This window comes from Fundulus heteroclitus, chromosome 22 (assembly GCF_011125445.2).
Source record: "Fundulus heteroclitus isolate FHET01 chromosome 22, MU-UCD_Fhet_4.1, whole genome shotgun sequence".
Classification (NCBI taxonomy): domain Eukaryota; kingdom Metazoa; phylum Chordata; class Actinopteri; order Cyprinodontiformes; family Fundulidae; genus Fundulus; species Fundulus heteroclitus.
In genome coordinates, this window is record NC_046382.1 from 40,322,866 (window position 1) to 40,340,310 (window position 17,445).

The following is a 17,445-nucleotide window of genomic DNA, read 5'->3' on the forward strand; positions in this document are numbered from 1 at the left end:
AGCTTCTGGCTTCTTCCATCTCATCTCTGACGACTTGGGTTTTACACGAAAGACATTTGGGTCACATTCACACCACTCATCAACACCAACACCAGTTTAGCACTAATTTTTATTATTAATATTATCATTATTGCCAGGCCTCCACTCTGCTGCCCCTTTGTGGTTCAGGGGTGGTAGTAACGCCTCACATCTGTTCCTTTATTATGAAGCAGGAGGTTTAGAGTTGTTGAAAATTAAACTGTGTGGTCAGAGTGGGCCCCACCAGGTCTTGAGGCTCTAAAGTGAAGGTTTATGCAAATCTTCTTTTCTATGCACTGCAACAGACAAACAACAGTTTGCACAATGTGTTTGGGGGTTGACACGCCACATGGGTTGGAATAGAACCGAAACAATTACATTTTAGGGCTGCACAATGTAAGAAAGGTTGCGATACTATTGGGAAATGCGATAACAGCATAGCTTGCGACAGGTACAGAAAACAAAATGGTTAATGTCTGTTTTAGGATATAATGAGGAGTCTATCCAGCTACTAAAACACAAAAACATTCATCATTGCCATGTCAAAGACGAGGTTTCCTCTGTCCAAGTTGTGGTGTTTTGGCTGTAGGTTCTAATCAACTCTACCACCTTTTTACCTTTTCACACGTTTTATGTTCAATTAAACAATAAATGTCATCAAACACATGGTGGCACAGAGAACCTTGGCGCCAGTGGCTTAAATAATTACCACTTATTGCACCGCAGGCGGTTCTGTGCGACATGGAAATTGTGACCATGATAAACTTGCGCCTGGTTGTGCAGCCCTGACATGTTTCATCATTGACTCTTAGGTGTAACAGAAGACAAGACAGACCCAAAGCAGAGCTTGATGTAGTTTTTATTAAGGAAAGGATGGGTTCAAAGAACACATTTAGGTGAGCTCAGAATGGGTTCACAGTTCAGTCTACAGGCCCCTGCTTCCACCTCTCACTAAACCAGCCACTGCTCATCGCCTCATCATCCACAGCTCTGCCCCTCGGTGGGAATCAAAGCCAGACATCATTCAACACAGAAAAGCCAAACTTCTTCACAGACGGCATACAGGTCAGACAAAGGGGTCGGGTCAGAGGTCAGGAGGAGACGTTGCTGTCTGTCGGTCTGTCAGGTCAGGTGTCGTTTTGTCATGACAACAGTCGCCTGGGGAACAAGAAGCTGCAGCGTTATTAGCAGGAAGGGAACTCCCCACGTCTGGAGGCATCTGTTCAACATCAGACTAGAGGTGGCCGGCCTGCGAGCTCTCACAAACAGCTGCTCTGCAAACGGACCCGGGTCTGACCGAGAACCGAGGCTTTGCAGGCTGACGCACGCAGTGCCTTGGAAAAGTCTTCATTCACACGCCAGCCACAAAGCTCCGTTTGCCTCTTTGGGATTTCATATGTTAGAATACCGAGTGGTGCACGTTAAACAGAAGGAAAATGATACAACTTTCACTTTCTGACGCAACTCATTAAAGACATCTGACAGGGCGCCATTCAATACGTCGTCCGAAAATGGGAAGCATGTGGTACAAAAAGCCGCCATCTTCCCAATCTGATAGGCTGGGCGAGGCAGCTGTGAGCCCTTTGCTACTCTGGAGGAGCTGCAGAAATCCACAGCTCAGGTGGGAGAGTCTTTTGGCTGAAGAGCTTCTAGTCGTGCACTCTGCAAATCTAGAAGAAGCCATAGTCCATTTAGCACTTTGCCACAAGTCATGTAGGGAACAACGAGTCAGATGAGCTTATATACGAAAGACATGTGATCCTAAAGCCACAGTCCAGAGGGGGGCGGATGGTAGTGACAGCATGGAAGCTTTTTGGTCAGAGATGGATGGGGCTAAATAGTGGAGCATCCTGTCAGAGGCTGAAGGAGGCTGGGGCTGAGGTTCACCTGCCAGCAGGACAACCACCCCAGACATCCAGCCAGACCTACGCTGGAAGGCTTTGGCTTGGAGCATAAATCGGTCCAGTCAAAGTCCAGACCTTAGCCTCTCTGCAAAACTGTGATGAAAATTAATGTTCACGGATGCTCTCCATCCAATCTAGTTTAACTTCGGTCTCTAGTTGAGCAAAGCAAAACACAACGTGTATTTTTTTTTAGACGTCAGAAATTAATTTAAAACCATGCCTCATCTTCCTTCTGCTTAAACGCTCTGCACCACCACGCGTTGGTTTAAAACCCCAACACTTTAAAGTCTGAGACGGGTCACAACGTAAAACGGTGTGTGTCGTGTACGCAGACTTTGGCAAGGCACCGCCATTGAAACACTTTATAGTGAAACGCAGGCACCAAACTCTGAACTAAAGGCTCCTTTAGTGTAGATCAAAGTATTCATGAAGCAGCTCTAACCTCCTCCAGAGCGCCCCACTGCAGGCACAGGCGCCGCCATTTTTACACTCAGTGCCAGAAGCACACACCGGAGGTCTAATGAGACGACAGGAAGTTAATCACTAACCTTAGGTCTAGGTTTCTCATCCACTGGTGTTAGGATTCCTTACCTTTCTCTCGGCCTCTGCATACTATACAAAGAAGAAGAAGTGTCCACAACCTCCGGTGTGACCTTCCAGCATTGATGGTAAAAATGGCGGCCCCCTGCGACTGCAGTGGGGCGCCTCTCCACCATTTTGCCCTTCCCTGTCTGGGAGGTTGAGCTAAACTTGCCACTTACCTGCTCTCGAGCCGCCGTCCTAGTAGGTACGAAGACGCTTGTGAGACTCCTCCCGGGGAGGATCCGCCAGCATCACCTTCAGCTTGACTCCGTTGACAGTCCGACCGTGGAGCAGCGCCATGGCCTCGGTGGCACTCTGGGACACAGGGGGGAGACGGGAGCTCACGCTAGCGCATCTTAAGCCCGCGTCCCACCCACGCCTCGCTACTCGTGCGGGAGGCCAGCGTGACGTTTGGGAGACTTGCCTGTTTGTCAGCGTACTTCATGTATCCAACCTTCCTCCCGGGAACTAAATGGACCTCGATGAGGGAACCAAAGCGACTGCGGAGACAGCGGGAGAGGCGTGTCAGCGTGTTCCTGTCCGCAGCGCCTCAGCGCCAGCATAAGAACAGGGAAGATGGCTACCAGAAGACGTCCTCCAGCACGTCGTACGGCAGGGGCGAGGGGTTGAACACCACAAACAGCCGCTCCTTGGCTTTGCTGTCAGACGGGGCTAGCTTCTTCGGAGGAGGCAGGTTGGCGTCTGTCTGGATGCGGGTCACCGGCGAGGCCGACGGGAAGCCCTGCTGGAGACAGACACACGGTGGCATGGGAGAACTCGGGTACCCAGGAGACACCGCACAGAGGTTCACTGTGATTGGTCGACATCATTGTCACATAAACTGTTTCTGGACTATATATGTCCACTCTTTAAGTAAGTAGACCTACATGCAAGAAGAGTTAGAAGGATGACGGGTGGCTGAGCGAACGGAGTAAATAAACTTACGGCAGGTTTGATCATCTTGCTGCTGGAGGCTCCATTCCACATCGACCCGTGGATCTGAGCCGTCACCATCTGGGTGGCCATCCGGCCTGCGGGGCTGCACACAAACCAACGTTCTGTCAGCCAGAGGCTCTCGCTGCAGCTCCAGTCAGGAAGCAAGCGCTTTTGGTTCAGGGCTGCGTAATAAAGCGCTCTAAGAATGAAGGGAACGCTACTGAGACAGCAGAGCTGAGCCGGAAAGACATGACCAGCCTACAGGGGGCTTAACCTGACGTCACAGAGAACGTGAAGGTGAAAGCTGAAGGAGCAGGACGGTCCGGTCTACATGGCCCCCAGGTGCTGGTGTGCATGCTGGACAGTGGTGCTGGATGGTTACCGGGGGGGCTCTCCTCCCACAACCCGACCAGCAACCTGGTGCCGTCAAATGGACCCGGACATGACTCTCCAGAGATGTTCTGTTGGATTTAGGTCAGGGGGGCGTGGAGGCCTGTCTGGTCAGGCCTTACGCAGCAGGAGGAACCCAGGACCCACTGCACCAGTGAGGGGTCAGATGGCAGCCAGGGTTCCATGGTATATCCTGTTCAGGTCTCTGCCGCCAAGGATCCGCCTCTCCAGGTTCTGCTGCAGGCAGCAGAACCTTCCCCGCAGCTTCTCCAGACAACTCTCACCTCGGTTAACCGAGGCAGGGAGCATGGGGCCCACCGGGCCCTCAGGCTACCCTGCTCTGATGCTTTGGTCAGAGCCTTTCAGGTCCCCTTATGTGTGATAAATATGACAAAGTTCACGACTTAAGAATCCTTTTTTAAGGCCCGGTAAAGACGCAGACGGTGAACGCGGCCCTTAGGACAACATCCAGGCCCGCCTGCAGCAGTCTGGCCGTCCTTTGATGCTGCTTCTTGCTCCGGTTTGATTCACTTGTTTCTGTTTCATCCATAAATGTGACACTAATGACCTCACATTCACATTCAGTAATAACCAACAACACGGTAATTACAGCCCAGGCCACAAGCTGCCAAGGTCAGGGTTAATCATCAGCTGCATCTCAGCTGTGTTTTATCTAAGAATCCCATTGGCCTGGAAAGAAAGTTGTTTTTTTAAACTCTTAACCTTTCTGGAACTACTTAGTCAATTCTTAGAGATTTACATAACGTGTCTTTAGTACGCACCTCTCTCCGTCGTCATAAAAAATCAACTGAAGTCTGTTGCCAGGCGGATACTCGAAGTAGTCCAGTTTCTCCTTGGCATAAACTGCTGATCCCAGATTATTGTAGCGAATCAGAGCGTGACCTGGAGGCACAGGACACACGGAGGAGCCGGATTAAGCCGGATCATTTCCAATCAGAAGCGACACGGCCACGTCACACACAAACCGCTCAAGTTCGGCTTCACATGAAAACGCCTCACGGCAGGCTTACCCAAACAAACCTTTCCAAGACAGTTTGTGTGCCGCCATCATGGCCGGCAGACGTTACAGAAAGCATCAAATGAAATGTTGTGCCGCGCCATGAGGAACATAGATATCAGACTGTAAACTCCTGAGGACTGCCCTCACAGCAGGACGCCTCCTGGCTTCTAAAAACGTCCCCCAGGATCAAATCCATCCCCTTTGCCACGGACACAGCTCTGTTTTTCTCTGGACCTGTATGGGGTTCTCATCAGAGACATCAAACTGGGACCTAAGCTTCCTGATTCCTGAGGAATCAGACGTCGAAGCCAGCAACCAGCCTCCACAGGAAGCTGACCTGAGAACTGCATCCCGGCAAGCTAGACGGCCTGCAGCGGGCACAAAGGAGAGCGAGAGCCGGCGCCGGCCCGAACAGCTAGCTAGCTAGCTGCCCCCTGCAACAACTCATTGCTACGGGACACAGAGGATGAGCTTTGGCAGAGATGAACGGGGAAAGTTAGTCTCAGATGAAACAATGTGGCATTTTTCAGTGTTCTGAGGTTTGCCTGAAACCTACAGGCAAAGCTTCCTGCCAGCTGCCCTAACGTGGAGGGCCACAACAACGACTCTATTAAAATCGGTAATTAAAAGCGTTGGCAACAAGTTTCCGTATGGATTTGTTGCGTCACAAGATGAAAGTGTCACTCACCGTGTCCTTATTTCACCTGCAGAGTGTATTAATGCGGACTGGCTGCAGAGCCAGGCGAACACAGCGAGACGGCTTTATTCGAGGAAATTGTGACAACTGAAAAAAACGCTTCAGGGAGCGCTTCACAAAATCCAGAAGTAAGTAATGGGCCAGCTTTGCAAAAGTGATTCGACCCGGCATGAGAGCACCATGGTGATGATCAGCACCTGAAACAACGAAGATACATGCACTGTTTGAAATAGGATTAGATTTAAAGGGGAGAACGTATTGCGAAAGTGCCGTTCATATGGTCTCAAGGATCCTGTCCTGATGTGTGTTCACTTGTACCAAGCATTATTCAGAGTAGAAACTCTGACATTTGCACTGTTCTTCAATTTCCCTAAAACAACCAGAGGGTTTGTGCTTCTGACCATGCAGGGGGGAAAAAATCAACAATAAACACACAGTGTGTTGGTTCTGACTGCTATGAGGGCAAAGAATGGACCCGCACAAGGTTCTGAGAGTGGTGGGGGCCTTATTACAGCCTCAGCAGCTCTTGCTGTAAATGCACTGACGCTGTCCTTCCCACAAAGACAATCAATGATTCCTAACCAGAACCATGGGTGGACAGCTTGGTGTGGTCCCTGCTGAAGGCCCAGAATGCAGCATTCACATCTGGAGACAGAGCGGCCTACACAGGACTAGAAGTGAACTTAGAAAGGCTGGTCAACACCAACAAGGTCGCACCTCCAGACATGGGGTCAGCCCAGGAGCTTACATCATGTTCTGACCAGCTAGCAGGGGTCTTTCTGGACATCTTCAACCTCTCCCTGCAGCTCTCCATGGTTCCTTCCTGTCTGAAATCCTCTGTTATCGTGCCTGTCCCCAAAAAGCACACCATCACCTGCCTCAATCATTATCGCCCTGTTGCTCTGACCCCCGTCATCATGAAAGGCTTCCAGAGGATCCTCCTAAAGTACATCAAGGACTCTGTTGTGCCATATTAAAGCCACGATGAAATAACTGATGTCAGATTGAATTCAGACCATGTACCATGGAGGATGGACCAGAAGGAATTCCACCACCCTGCTGCAAAGACAGTCTCTCCACAGGGTGCCTGTGTCAGGATCTCTTCAGACTGCACCTCTCAACTCCCTTCAGTCTACCCCTGGCCATAGATCCAGTTCTCATCCTGCTCTGCCCTGGGACTCTAAAGGAGGGGATGCCCTGCAGGAGCCACATGGGGCCTGGAAGAGGCCACAGGCTGAGTGAGACATAAGCCTCTTTGAAACTAAGTTCCTCCCTGGCATCGGGAGAAACTGCCAGCCGATTCAAAGAGAAGTCTCTCACTTCTGCAAAAACAGCGAAGTGAATGAATCCGTCTATGCCAGCTTTGTTTTGCCCTCTCAGCAGACTCCAGACGGAGCTGGTTCCAAGCAACACAGAGCTGAAAAGCCGGCAGAAGGACCCGCTTTTGCATGCTGAGGAAAACCTGCTGAAATCGTGACTGCAACCGGGTCAGGCTGCCTGCAGGACATACGGGCCTCGACTCATGCGCCACCACCGGCAAGCTCATGGCTACATGCCTCCAAGCTGCCCGACCACGCTGCCGTTTAGCTCATAGCTGCAGAGCTGCACGCTAGCCCGCTGCTGAACAGACCAACGATTTTCCCTGCTTTTCAGTGCTTCTTCCTTGGATGGCCAAAGTGGAACGAATTCGCATGAGGCACCGACAGGTTGGACAGAGAGACTCAAAGGGAAAGGTTACATTGGAAAATGTTTGTGATGCGTCCACACGGTGCTCTAAACAAAGGGGCTAACGGAATTAGCCCACGCTAGCATCCTGTTCCATGGGATTGCTGATATGGTTCAAATGTGTTTTATGGTTATAACAAACGTTATCTCCACAGGGGTTTCATACATTCAGGGTTCATACACCTTTTCCAAAGTCAAAATCAAGCACTTTTCAAGCACTTTCAAGATCAATTTTAAAACTTTTTCCAGCACCTTACACCACCGTAAATTACATACCAATACATAGTCAAAATTATTATTTAGTGTTTTTATCGCATTAAAAGAGATGCTATAAACAACCAAAATTGTGTTAGCAGAAGGATCAGATATTTAAGCAAAACAAAAGTTTTGTTTGTCAATGTTCTGCTGGGCCAGTGAGAAGAGCTTCAAATTTACATTTGGGCCATCCATCGACAGCTAAATCAGGTTCTGGAAGCCTATATCTGAACACACCTTTTCAACCTTCTCATGCATTTATTCTGCAGTGTGATGACCCATGAAAAATGATGTTAGGCACCTTGAGTTTACTTGGTTATCATTCCAAAATCGTATGTGCATGTCCAGCTGGCTTTTCTTAATTTCCCTATTTAAACTTTCATCAAACAGAAGTACATATTGAGACTCTTTCTTGGCTTTGGCCTTCATTAGGGAAGAGAAATGAGGTGCAATCCCAAATGTGATGAGGTATACTGCTTTTCTCTCCCCACAAGTAAACTTTGCAATTTCACTATCAGCAAACATGGTTCTGAAAATGTCTGCTGCATTGTCACGTGATTTGTAGGAATAATGGCTGGTTACAACTTTTGTTGCCCAGCATATTTCTGCTTGAAGTGTTGGATTAGAGCTGACAAATGATGTTATGGTGTTTGTGGTCTTGCTGGTTGCCTGCTGTGGATTAGAAGACTGGACTGGAGCACCCCCCCCCCCCCCCCCACCGGTCCGCGAGTCGTCCGCGCAAAACTTTGTCTTCTTCAACCCCCCCGCCAGTCGGTCAGTCGTCCGCGCAAATCTTGTTCCGGCCAACAACTCTCCGCCTTGCCTAAACAAATTCCTGTGGGAAACACTGAACTTAGCCTGTGAATTCCTAGCTAGCAGTTACTAGCGTAAACAAATAGGTGCTAACGCTAACGTGTACTAGGCTACTTGAGTTGGCTTACTTAAAAAGTCTATGACTTACCCTTCATGTGACTCGAGAGTGCAGACTCGCCCATTGTGAAAAGCTGCACGTCTTTTTTGCAGACTTTACAAGAGGCAACTCGTGGGGTTTGTCCCCGTTTAATCCATAATTTGTATTTTTCATCTTCCAGCCAACGTTCATTGAAACGACAACCTCCCGGCATGGTGCAGTAGTGGTTTCATGGGGGCGGAGTCACACATGGAAAAAGACTGGCAGATCGCAGTCACACATAAGCGAGCAGGTTTCATTTTCGGGCTCTCCAACATTTTATTTCTCCATTTAATAAACACACGATTCAGTTAGATAGGTATTTGTTGCCAAAGAAATAGTTACAATTTCAAGCATTTTCAAGCATATCATCCAAAATATAAGCACTTTTCAAACCTTGAAAACACAACGTCAAAATGCAAGCATTTTCAAGGATTTCCAGCACCCGTACGAACCCTGTACATTGATGGGAAATTAATGTTTATGTTATCCGGCCACCCATTATGACTAAAATAAAAGCCAAAGCTTTTAAAGTCAGCGCCGAAAATCCGCTAGTCAAAATGCTACTTAGCACCTGGTTACATTCGGTTCCAGACGTTCAAAAGGAGTTTTAAGCATAAAGCTTGTTTGTTTCGCTCCACCGTTGTTCGATATTTGTATGAGCCTTATTCCCGCATTAATATTGAATATTAATGTTGAGTTAAAGGCGTTTGTTTAACTTTAGGAGTAACCGATTTTAACGACCGATCGCTACAGCGACCCCTAGCGCCTGGAGGTAGAATCGCATTAATAAAATCGGCCGTTCAAAAAAGTTTAAATGATTTTACAGAGCAAACCATTCTTTAAAATATTATTTCCTCAAGGTAATGTTTTGTGTAATTCGGGACTTGCATTGTGAAACACATACCAAATGGTTTGAATTAGTGAAGTTAATTTAACCTCAATTCACATTCTCTAAGATGAACTTTGGTTCTTTAACTGAAAAGAAATGTTATTTCATCAAATAATGTTTTGTCAGGATCTCAGGATTCACATTGTGAATGGATTGAAAACATGCCAAATGTTGTTCTAAATTAGTTAAGCTATTTTAACTCCATTCCATGGTCTTTAAATCAGTTCTGCAGTCAACAAGGATTCACTGAATTAATCTGATGATGATCAACCACTTTTGTTTTGCCTTTTGTTTACCTTTGCATGTAAATAGTTGCTTGGCTTAGCTTTTTTTATATTAATTTTGCTTAGTAGTTGAGTTAAGTTTCACTAGCCTAGTAGAGAGGATTTGTTAATCGAAGTATTGTGTTAATTCAGATAAACAGCATTATATAGTGATGTTCTCTGGATGTTCATTTTATCTCTGTTATTACATTCTTGAACTTGAAAATAAGTTTTCACTCCTTTATTCTATGTGTGTGCAGAGTTTGCTGTTAAAAGATCGCTAGTGCCCGAATTCATCCCTTTCAACCATTGTCCTGATATCAGCTTAAGAGCTGATTATCACCAGATAATACTTAACAGAGAGATAGTTATTTATGAAAGATTAAATAACTTTAAACAGTGTCTAATTGCACAACAACTCCATCCCTGCTGGCCTGGACAGCCTGCGATTTACCTACAGGGAGAATCGCTCCACGGAGCGATGTCTCGTTAGCACTGCACTCAACTCTGACTGATCTGCAGCATCCTGACACCCATGCCAGGGTGCTCTTCATGGACTTCAGCTCAGATTTCAACCTGCTCCCAGATATGCTGGCTCTGAAGCTCCACAACATATGACTACCCACACCTCTCTGCTCCTGGATCAGTGACTTCCTCACCAACAGATCCCAGGGGTTGTTGGTGAGGATAGGGAAACGTACATCTGCTCCACTGATCTTCAACACAGGAACGCTGCAGTGTTGTTTCCTCAGCCCTGCTCTCTTTACCCATGACTGTTCTGCTGTCCACCCCTCAAACATGGTGGTGAAGACTGCGGACGACACCACCATGGTGGGTCTCATCTCCAAAAATGATGAGACACTTTTAATTGTTAATTCCAAACATTGATTAAGTATTAAGTGCTAGTAGCCCTTTAATCACACACCCTAATATATTAAAGAATTATTGTTGCTCTTTGACAATGTAATTTGGAAAAAACTGGTCAGTTATATAACTTGTTTAGCTTGTCTTTATTGCTTATATAACTTGTTTCACATATATTATGGGAAGAACTGGTACTTGTTTTTGAGTTCACATAAACTAAGAGCAACATATATGCTTGTACTCTGAGTTTTGCCTGTTATTTTGTTTCTCACATAAAACTAAGAACATGTGTTATTTTGTTATAACTTGTTTTAACTTGTGGTAGGAACTTATGACAATGTGTTGTGAGAAAGACTGATTTCATGTGAAACTAGAATTGTATTGTGCTTCACACATTGATTTGCGCTCTGAGTTTGTGATGTTATTTTATTTCTCACATCGATTGCGCTCATGTTTCGTTTCACACACTGCTGAGACGCTGGGAACGGTCTCTGTTTTGGAAACATGTTTTGGGAAATGGATCGGCTGTGGGGAGAGAAAATGGCCATTCTTTCTCCACACCTGGCCCTTTGTTTGTAAGTATATAAAGGGGAGACTGCCCTCAGTCCAGGGAAGTCTGCCATGGATTTGTGTGGACGCCCGGCAGGACTGACCGACTTCCCAGTCCTGTACCATGGTAAGAGATGGAACATCACGCCTGTCTAAAATGATGTTGCTTTAAGTGCTTGCTACTTTGCGTGTGCGAAGTGCTTGCTGTTTTGTGTCGCTGTATTCTGTGGGGAACAATAAATGTGGGCCTTATTATTATTCTAACAGAAACCGTGTTTGAGTCCTTATTTGTGCCTTGCCGATCTCTTCTGAACCTGAATAAAAATTTCATAAAACACACCCCTAGTGTACTTTAAAAAGCACAACACAACAGAAGCAGACCATGATCATGTCAGAGACTGGGTCTGGTTGTCTGGTCCAGACCAGGGTCTGCACAGAAGGTCCGGTCCCCCCCAATCTGTACTGGTACTTAAACAAGACACACCAAGGCCACGGTGGGGGCGACTACCTGTGGTCATGCCGTAGGAGTCTCTCTGAAGCTCGCAGTACTCCATGCCAGGGATGATGTCAAACAGGGCGAAAATCTGCTCTTGAGTGAGGGCGGCCCGGGTGGTCAAAATCAGAGAGCGCGTTAATTCACTCTGCCGGAAGTCCAGCATGGAGAAGCCTCCCTGATCAGCTGCAGCCAAAGGAAAAAACCAGGTTAGCAACACAAAGAGAGACTAGACTTGATATGCGTGGTAGAGCTATGTGCGTACGGGAGGCGATGGGATACTGGTTAGGTGGGTCAGCAGAGCTGTAGTCTCCGCCCCGGCTTCGTCCTGCGTCTTCAGACGAGTTGTTTTTGCTGCGAGGTTCCGCCAGGACGGCCCTGTACGCTGGAGACAGTAGCAGGATGTCCTGTTATCCTTAACAGAGTCATTAGCATCGTACAGGAATGTGTTGACACCACTTTTGGATTGAGAGACCCCTTAATATTAAACAGCCACAAGGTCCATCAGGCTCAGACTCACATTTGTCACAGTTCTCTATGGCGAGGGCAGCTTGAGAGGGCTTGAAGTACCGCACATAGCCCAGGCCCTTACTCTCCCCTGTGGACTTATTTTTGATGATGACGCAGTACTCAATATCTCCGTACTCCTGGCAGACAGAGAGGGGAAACATCAGAGGGAAGAAAGCGAAGTCGGGGAGTGAAACCATGGAGCGTCATGGCGTGGGGACTGAAGGAGCAGGTCTGAGAGCTTTAACCCCAGAGTTCTCAGACTGACCCAAATCTAAACCCAGAGGGCAGTCAGGTACATAAGACAAATATAAAAATGACAGAAAAGTTCATTATTTTGATTCATTTTAGACGGTCGGAAATGTTAGGATTATTTCTTCCTGGTAATAATACCCCAAACTTATTCCATCAGGTCAGTACAAAGGGTGTTTTAAACAGAAATGTCTGGCTGCTGATCAGAACCTGGTCGGCGCTCCTTTTCCATGAATCACTGCATCAGTGCAGCGCGGCATGGAGGCCGTCAGCCCGTGGTTCTGCTGAGGTGTTCTGGAAGCCCGGGTTGCTTGGATCGCTGCCTGCAGGTCGTCTGCCTTGCTGGTTCTGGTGTCTCTCATCTTCCTCTGGACAACAGCTCAGAGATTTTCTCTGGGGTTCTGGCCCAGCCCGTCTGCTGGCCAATCAAGTACGGTACCGCTGTGGTCACTGGACCAGCTTTTGGTACCTTTGGCAGTGTGGGCCGGTACCAGGTCCTGCTGGGAAATGAATTCAGCGTCTGCGTACAGCTCGTCAGGAAAAGGAAACATGGAGAGCTCTAAAACGTCCTGCTAGAGGACGTGTTGGTGGACTTCAGAAAACCCAGTGGACCAGAACCAGCAGATGACACTGGACCACAAATCATCCCTGACTGTGGAAACGTCCCACTGGACTTCCAGCTCTGTGGATTCTGTGCCTTTCCTCTCTTCCTCCAGACTTTGGAGCAACAGTCCAGTTCTCTTAGTCCTTAGCCGAGGTCAGACGTTCTGCCTCTGGTTCAGAAGTAGCTTCACACGTGGAATCAAACATGTTCAGCCCGTGTGTTGGGTCCGTCTGGGCGTAGCGGCTCTGGATGCGCTGTCTCCAGCCTCAGCCCACGCCTGGTCACGCTGCCCAAAGTTCTTAAACTTAAACTAAACGTTCTATGAACATGCTGCAACTTTTTCACAAAGTTCTAGTTTTCTGAGACACTGAATCAGCTGCACGGCATAATGCCACAAAATATTTCACTGAGTTTCACTCTATAAAACGAGAGAATTACGGAAAAAAACAAAACATGGAACATTTTCACGGTATTCAATTTTTTTAGCTGTACTTGTATAATCGTTCCTTCCAGGAAACCTCTGGGGAATGAGTAAAGGTGGTTTAACTTTAGACTGGGTGCAACCAAGTCCGTTGACTTTAAAGCACTGTGAAAAACTAGTGCTGCGCCGATATCGATACTTGATACCTGGCTATGCAGTATTGGCCCATACCGATACCATCTGTTTGAAATTTATATATATATATATATATATATATATATATATATATATATATATATATATATATATATATATATATATATATGAAGAACTGCATACTATGTAGGGTAGTAGAACGTTTTATTGCCTACCTGGACTGGCTCTTAAAGGCCAAAATAGTGCAACATTTGTGAAATTATAACATGTACAATAGTAGTGCAACAGTAAGACAGTAAAATGACATTAATAATTGTATAATCTCTTTTAAAGGTATACTATGCAACCGGGGTTGATTTTCCAGCGAGGCTCCCCCCAGAGGGCGAAAGTAAAAGTGCACTGTCATAAAGATGCTCAGCTGTTCTGGTTCCTCCGTCAAGCCAGGCGCGGTTGTTTTGAGCTTAGCAGACAGGCGAACGCAACGAAAAGTGGAAAAACGGCAGTACAAACAATGACTAACACAGTGAAGGTATGAACATCAAGCTTCCCGCAGCGCTATCGCCAAGCCGCGACCGCCTCGCCAGTTTTATTATTATTATTATTATTTTTTGTTTTTGTTTTTGATGTTGGCGAGACGCTACCGCCACCGCCACCGCCTCGCCAAGCCGCAGCCGCGGTAGCGTCTCGCCAACATAAAAAAAAAAAAAAGATTATAATAATAATAATAATAATAAAACTCGATATGCTTGCATGTTTATTTGACGTTAACACGCGGTTCTTTGTTGTTGCTTTTGCGCGTGCATATAGTGAATGGCAGGGCAAAAACACATGGAGTTCTCGCCGTAAAGCGAGACTTCTGTGTGTGCGGGCCGTGAGCTCTTGCAATGGGGTACCGCGAACAAGCTATTTTTAGAAACGTAACGTCACGATGACGTCACATCACGTGGTACGCAGTGGGGCAAACTCCAGAAACCCGCCGCTGTTTTGCTTTAAAAGAGACGTGCGTTAGCCTAGGTTTTACTCGTTAAAACGACTGCTTTTTCAAGCAAGACCATGGTTTATAAACATTGTTGCTATGGAACGTGCAACAGCGACTCGAGGTACGCTGATCGGCCGCATATGAAGGATGTTTTTCATTACTTTCCCGAAATTCAAGAGTGCCAAGGAGAAATGTGTGCGCTTGGTACACCGGTGCGGTCGGTCTACATATGTAGCAAGCATTTTGTCGGAGGAAAGGGCACAACCGAAGAACATCCTGACCCAATTCCAGCGACATCAAGTAGTGAACAGGTAAGAGTATTTTGGTGGCCGACATGTTAATAAAGAAGCGCCTGCTACCATGATAGCATATAGGCTATCATGGTAGCAGGCGCTAAATGATAGCCTGCTATCAGGATAGCCTACTCAAAAACATTTCAAATGAGACAAACATTAAACATATACCGATTCCTGGACGGTGATTAGAAACAAAAAAGTGCGGTATTTCCCCCACAGACCCCCAGGGCGGCCGAGAAAACCTTTGTTCGACCTGAAATGACTCATTTAATCAACCAAATCGGTATGGAACACATTAATTAACTGAAAAATGTTGCATAGTATGCCTTTAAACCCTGAGTTTTGGCTCTTGAATGCCAAAATAGTGCAACTTTCATGAACTTATATAACATGTATAATACTAGTCGGGAGACAGAAGGCTGTGTTCAAGTGACATACAAACATCAAAACGGTATCTGTGACCCATTTGTTGGTACTCGCCGATACCGATACCACCATTTTAGTGCCGGATCGCAGCCCCGTCCCATACTGGTATCGGTGCAACACTATGAAAAAACATAATTTCCTTCTTAATTTTTTGCTCACAATAAATTAATTTTAATGGCACTGCTGGCTGATTTAAACAAGAGGAGATAAAAAGCTACTGGGTCTATGAACCTTCAGACGAGCAACAACAGATGAAAACCTGAGAAGTGAGCCGGACTGGGTTAGTAATTACTTTGAACGTGTTTTTGAGGTCCTCCTCTGTGAAGACTTTGGGAATCATGACGAAGATCCTGGTCAGCTCCTCGTCCTCGATGTCTCTGTTTCTCGATGATGGACGCGACTGTGCAATAAACACCTAGAAAAGGAAAAAAAACAAGATCCATATCAGTCTGAAGCATCTTCCTAAACGTAGCGTAGGACAGCACAAGTTAAGAACTGAATTTCTTCTGGTTGTAGCATCCGATTCAGGAGGCGACTAAAAGGGCAAAGCACAGTTCCTTTTTCAACACCTTGAGCCTCGTTACTCTGCTGTAGTTTAAAACCACCAAACTCTTCAAACTAGATCGGATATTCAACACCAACAGCAGAATCTTTCAGACCCAGTTTGGGATTTGTGAAACCTTTATAATTAAATTAAATGTTATGTATATAGCACCAATTCACAACACATGTAATTTCAAGGCATTTTACAAAGTCAAATTCAGTCAAATCAGACAGATTGGTCAAAAAGTTTCCTCTCTAAGGAAACCCAGGAGGTTGCATCAAGTCTCTCCAAGCAGCATTCACTCCTCCTGAAAGAGTGTAGAGCCACAGGAAGAGTTGTCTGTATTGTTGATGGCTTTGCAGCAATCCCTCATACTGAGCATGCATGAAGTGACAGTGGAGAGGAAAACTCCCCTTTAACAGGAAGGAGAACCTCCAGCAGAACCAGGCTCAGAGTCAAATTTTTTTTGTTAAAAGTCCCAGTTTGCACGTGTCCTTTACTTCCCGTCTCTAAGGAATGACACTGAAATTTGGATCTCTTGACATAACAAGTGCCTTTTTAAAATAAAGTGTAATAATTAAAGGCTACCATTTTGTAGAATATTCTTGTATTTCCCTTTTACTTGTCCCCATGTTCTAGTGGGTCCCGTGGAGGCTCTGATATAAAAGAACAAATAATATAAAATTATTAAAATGCAAAAATTCATGCTGTAGAATGTGATAGAAACATCTACCATGGACAGTATTTACGCGTTAATTTGTCTGCTGCTTTTGCCAGCCCTCTCTCCTGTCTTTAACAGATTTTGAGGTGTTTTAATTAATGACTCAAATTCGGCATAACCTTCCAAGTTCTTGTTCTGCTTGGGAGAAAAACTGTGGGCGTTCTTTGCTGAACAGCCAATAGCAGCGCTGCTGACCATTGTTTCTACTATCGATACATTTCCCCTTTTAAACAAACGCATGAGCGCGCAGTTGTCTCAGATAACTCAAATCGTCAACAATGAAATCCTGCTAACTGAGTTAGCGACGTACGAAGAACGGACCCCAGCAGCTTAAGCCTATAAAACAATTAAGAAAAGAAACAAAATAAATGAAAGAAGCACAGGTTCCACAAATCAAAAATACAAATTCTACAAATCCCAAACTGGGTTTGGAACATTCTGCTTTGAATGTAGAATCTTCTAGCCTGATTTGAAGGGTTTAAGCGCTTTAAACCAGAGCAGGCTGAAGTCAGTGACAGAGCAGCTGGCCTGCTCCTGAATCACAAGCTAGCTTCAGCTTCAGCTTCATCATGGCTCCACGGCAGCGTGTTAGCTGCAGCTTTCACTCAGGGTGGGTGACAGTAGCTACTTCCGGCAGCGTGCTCTGCCTCTATGCCACCAGGCTGTGGGTCGTACCTTTATTGGTTTAGTCCCCTCCACCAGCACCTTCCCGTGCATTTCCTCCATGGCCAAACAGGCGTGGGACGACTTGGCGAACTTCACATAGGCGATGCCTTTGGGCTCCTTTGTCTGCTTGTCTTTAATCAGCCAGACCCCCTGAATGTACCCAAACTTACTGAAGCTCTCCCGAAGCTCGTCTTCTGTCACACAGCGACTGGTGACCACGAACAGACGGCTGTTGGGAGGGTCGTCCAGGTTTTCGGGCATTTGTTTTGAAGCGTTGTCCTCCATCTTGGCTTTCCAAGCTGGACCGTTGGCGACGCGTTTGCGTGCTCCTCGGA

At 46.4% G+C, this 17,445-nt stretch overlaps 1 protein-coding gene across 2 annotated transcripts; it reads right to left on the minus strand.

Moving 5' to 3' along the window:
* Positions 1-859: 859 nt before the first annotated feature.
* On the minus strand, positions 860-17,445 carry rbm45 (RNA binding motif protein 45). 2 transcript variants are annotated; one of them, XM_036126351.1, is made up of 11 exons: positions 17,120-17,445; positions 15,472-15,594; positions 12,059-12,185; positions 11,804-11,923; positions 11,554-11,724; positions 4,613-4,733; positions 3,450-3,543; positions 3,089-3,249; positions 2,929-3,004; positions 2,684-2,819; positions 860-1,176 (listed from the first exon to the last, which is right to left on the minus strand). In XM_036126351.1, exons 1-10 carry the CDS (start codon positions 17,393-17,395, stop codon positions 2,703-2,705), a joined length of 1,386 nt encoding a protein of 461 aa, XP_035982244.1. In that variant the 5' UTR covers positions 17,396-17,445; the 3' UTR covers positions 860-1,176; positions 2,684-2,702. The 2 variants fall into 2 exon arrangements, with proteins under 2 accessions (XP_035982244.1, XP_035982245.1); XM_036126352.1 differs by having other exon boundaries at positions 3,089-3,246; positions 17,120-17,444.

Bases quoted from the DNA above. Each gene is read 5' to 3' on its own strand.
- rbm45 (XM_036126351.1), bottom strand. From the start codon at position 17,395: ATGGAGGACAACGCTTCAAAACAAATGCCCGAAAACCTGGACGACCCT. The intron at 15,595-17,119 runs GTACGACCCACA...TTCCTTTTCTAG, and splicing joins AGGGGACTAAACCAATAAAG to GTGTTTATTGCACAGTCGCG. The intron at 2,820-2,928 runs GCAAGTCTCCCA...CCTGTGTCCCAG, and splicing joins TGAAGTACGCTGACAAACAG to AGTGCCACCGAGGCCATGGC.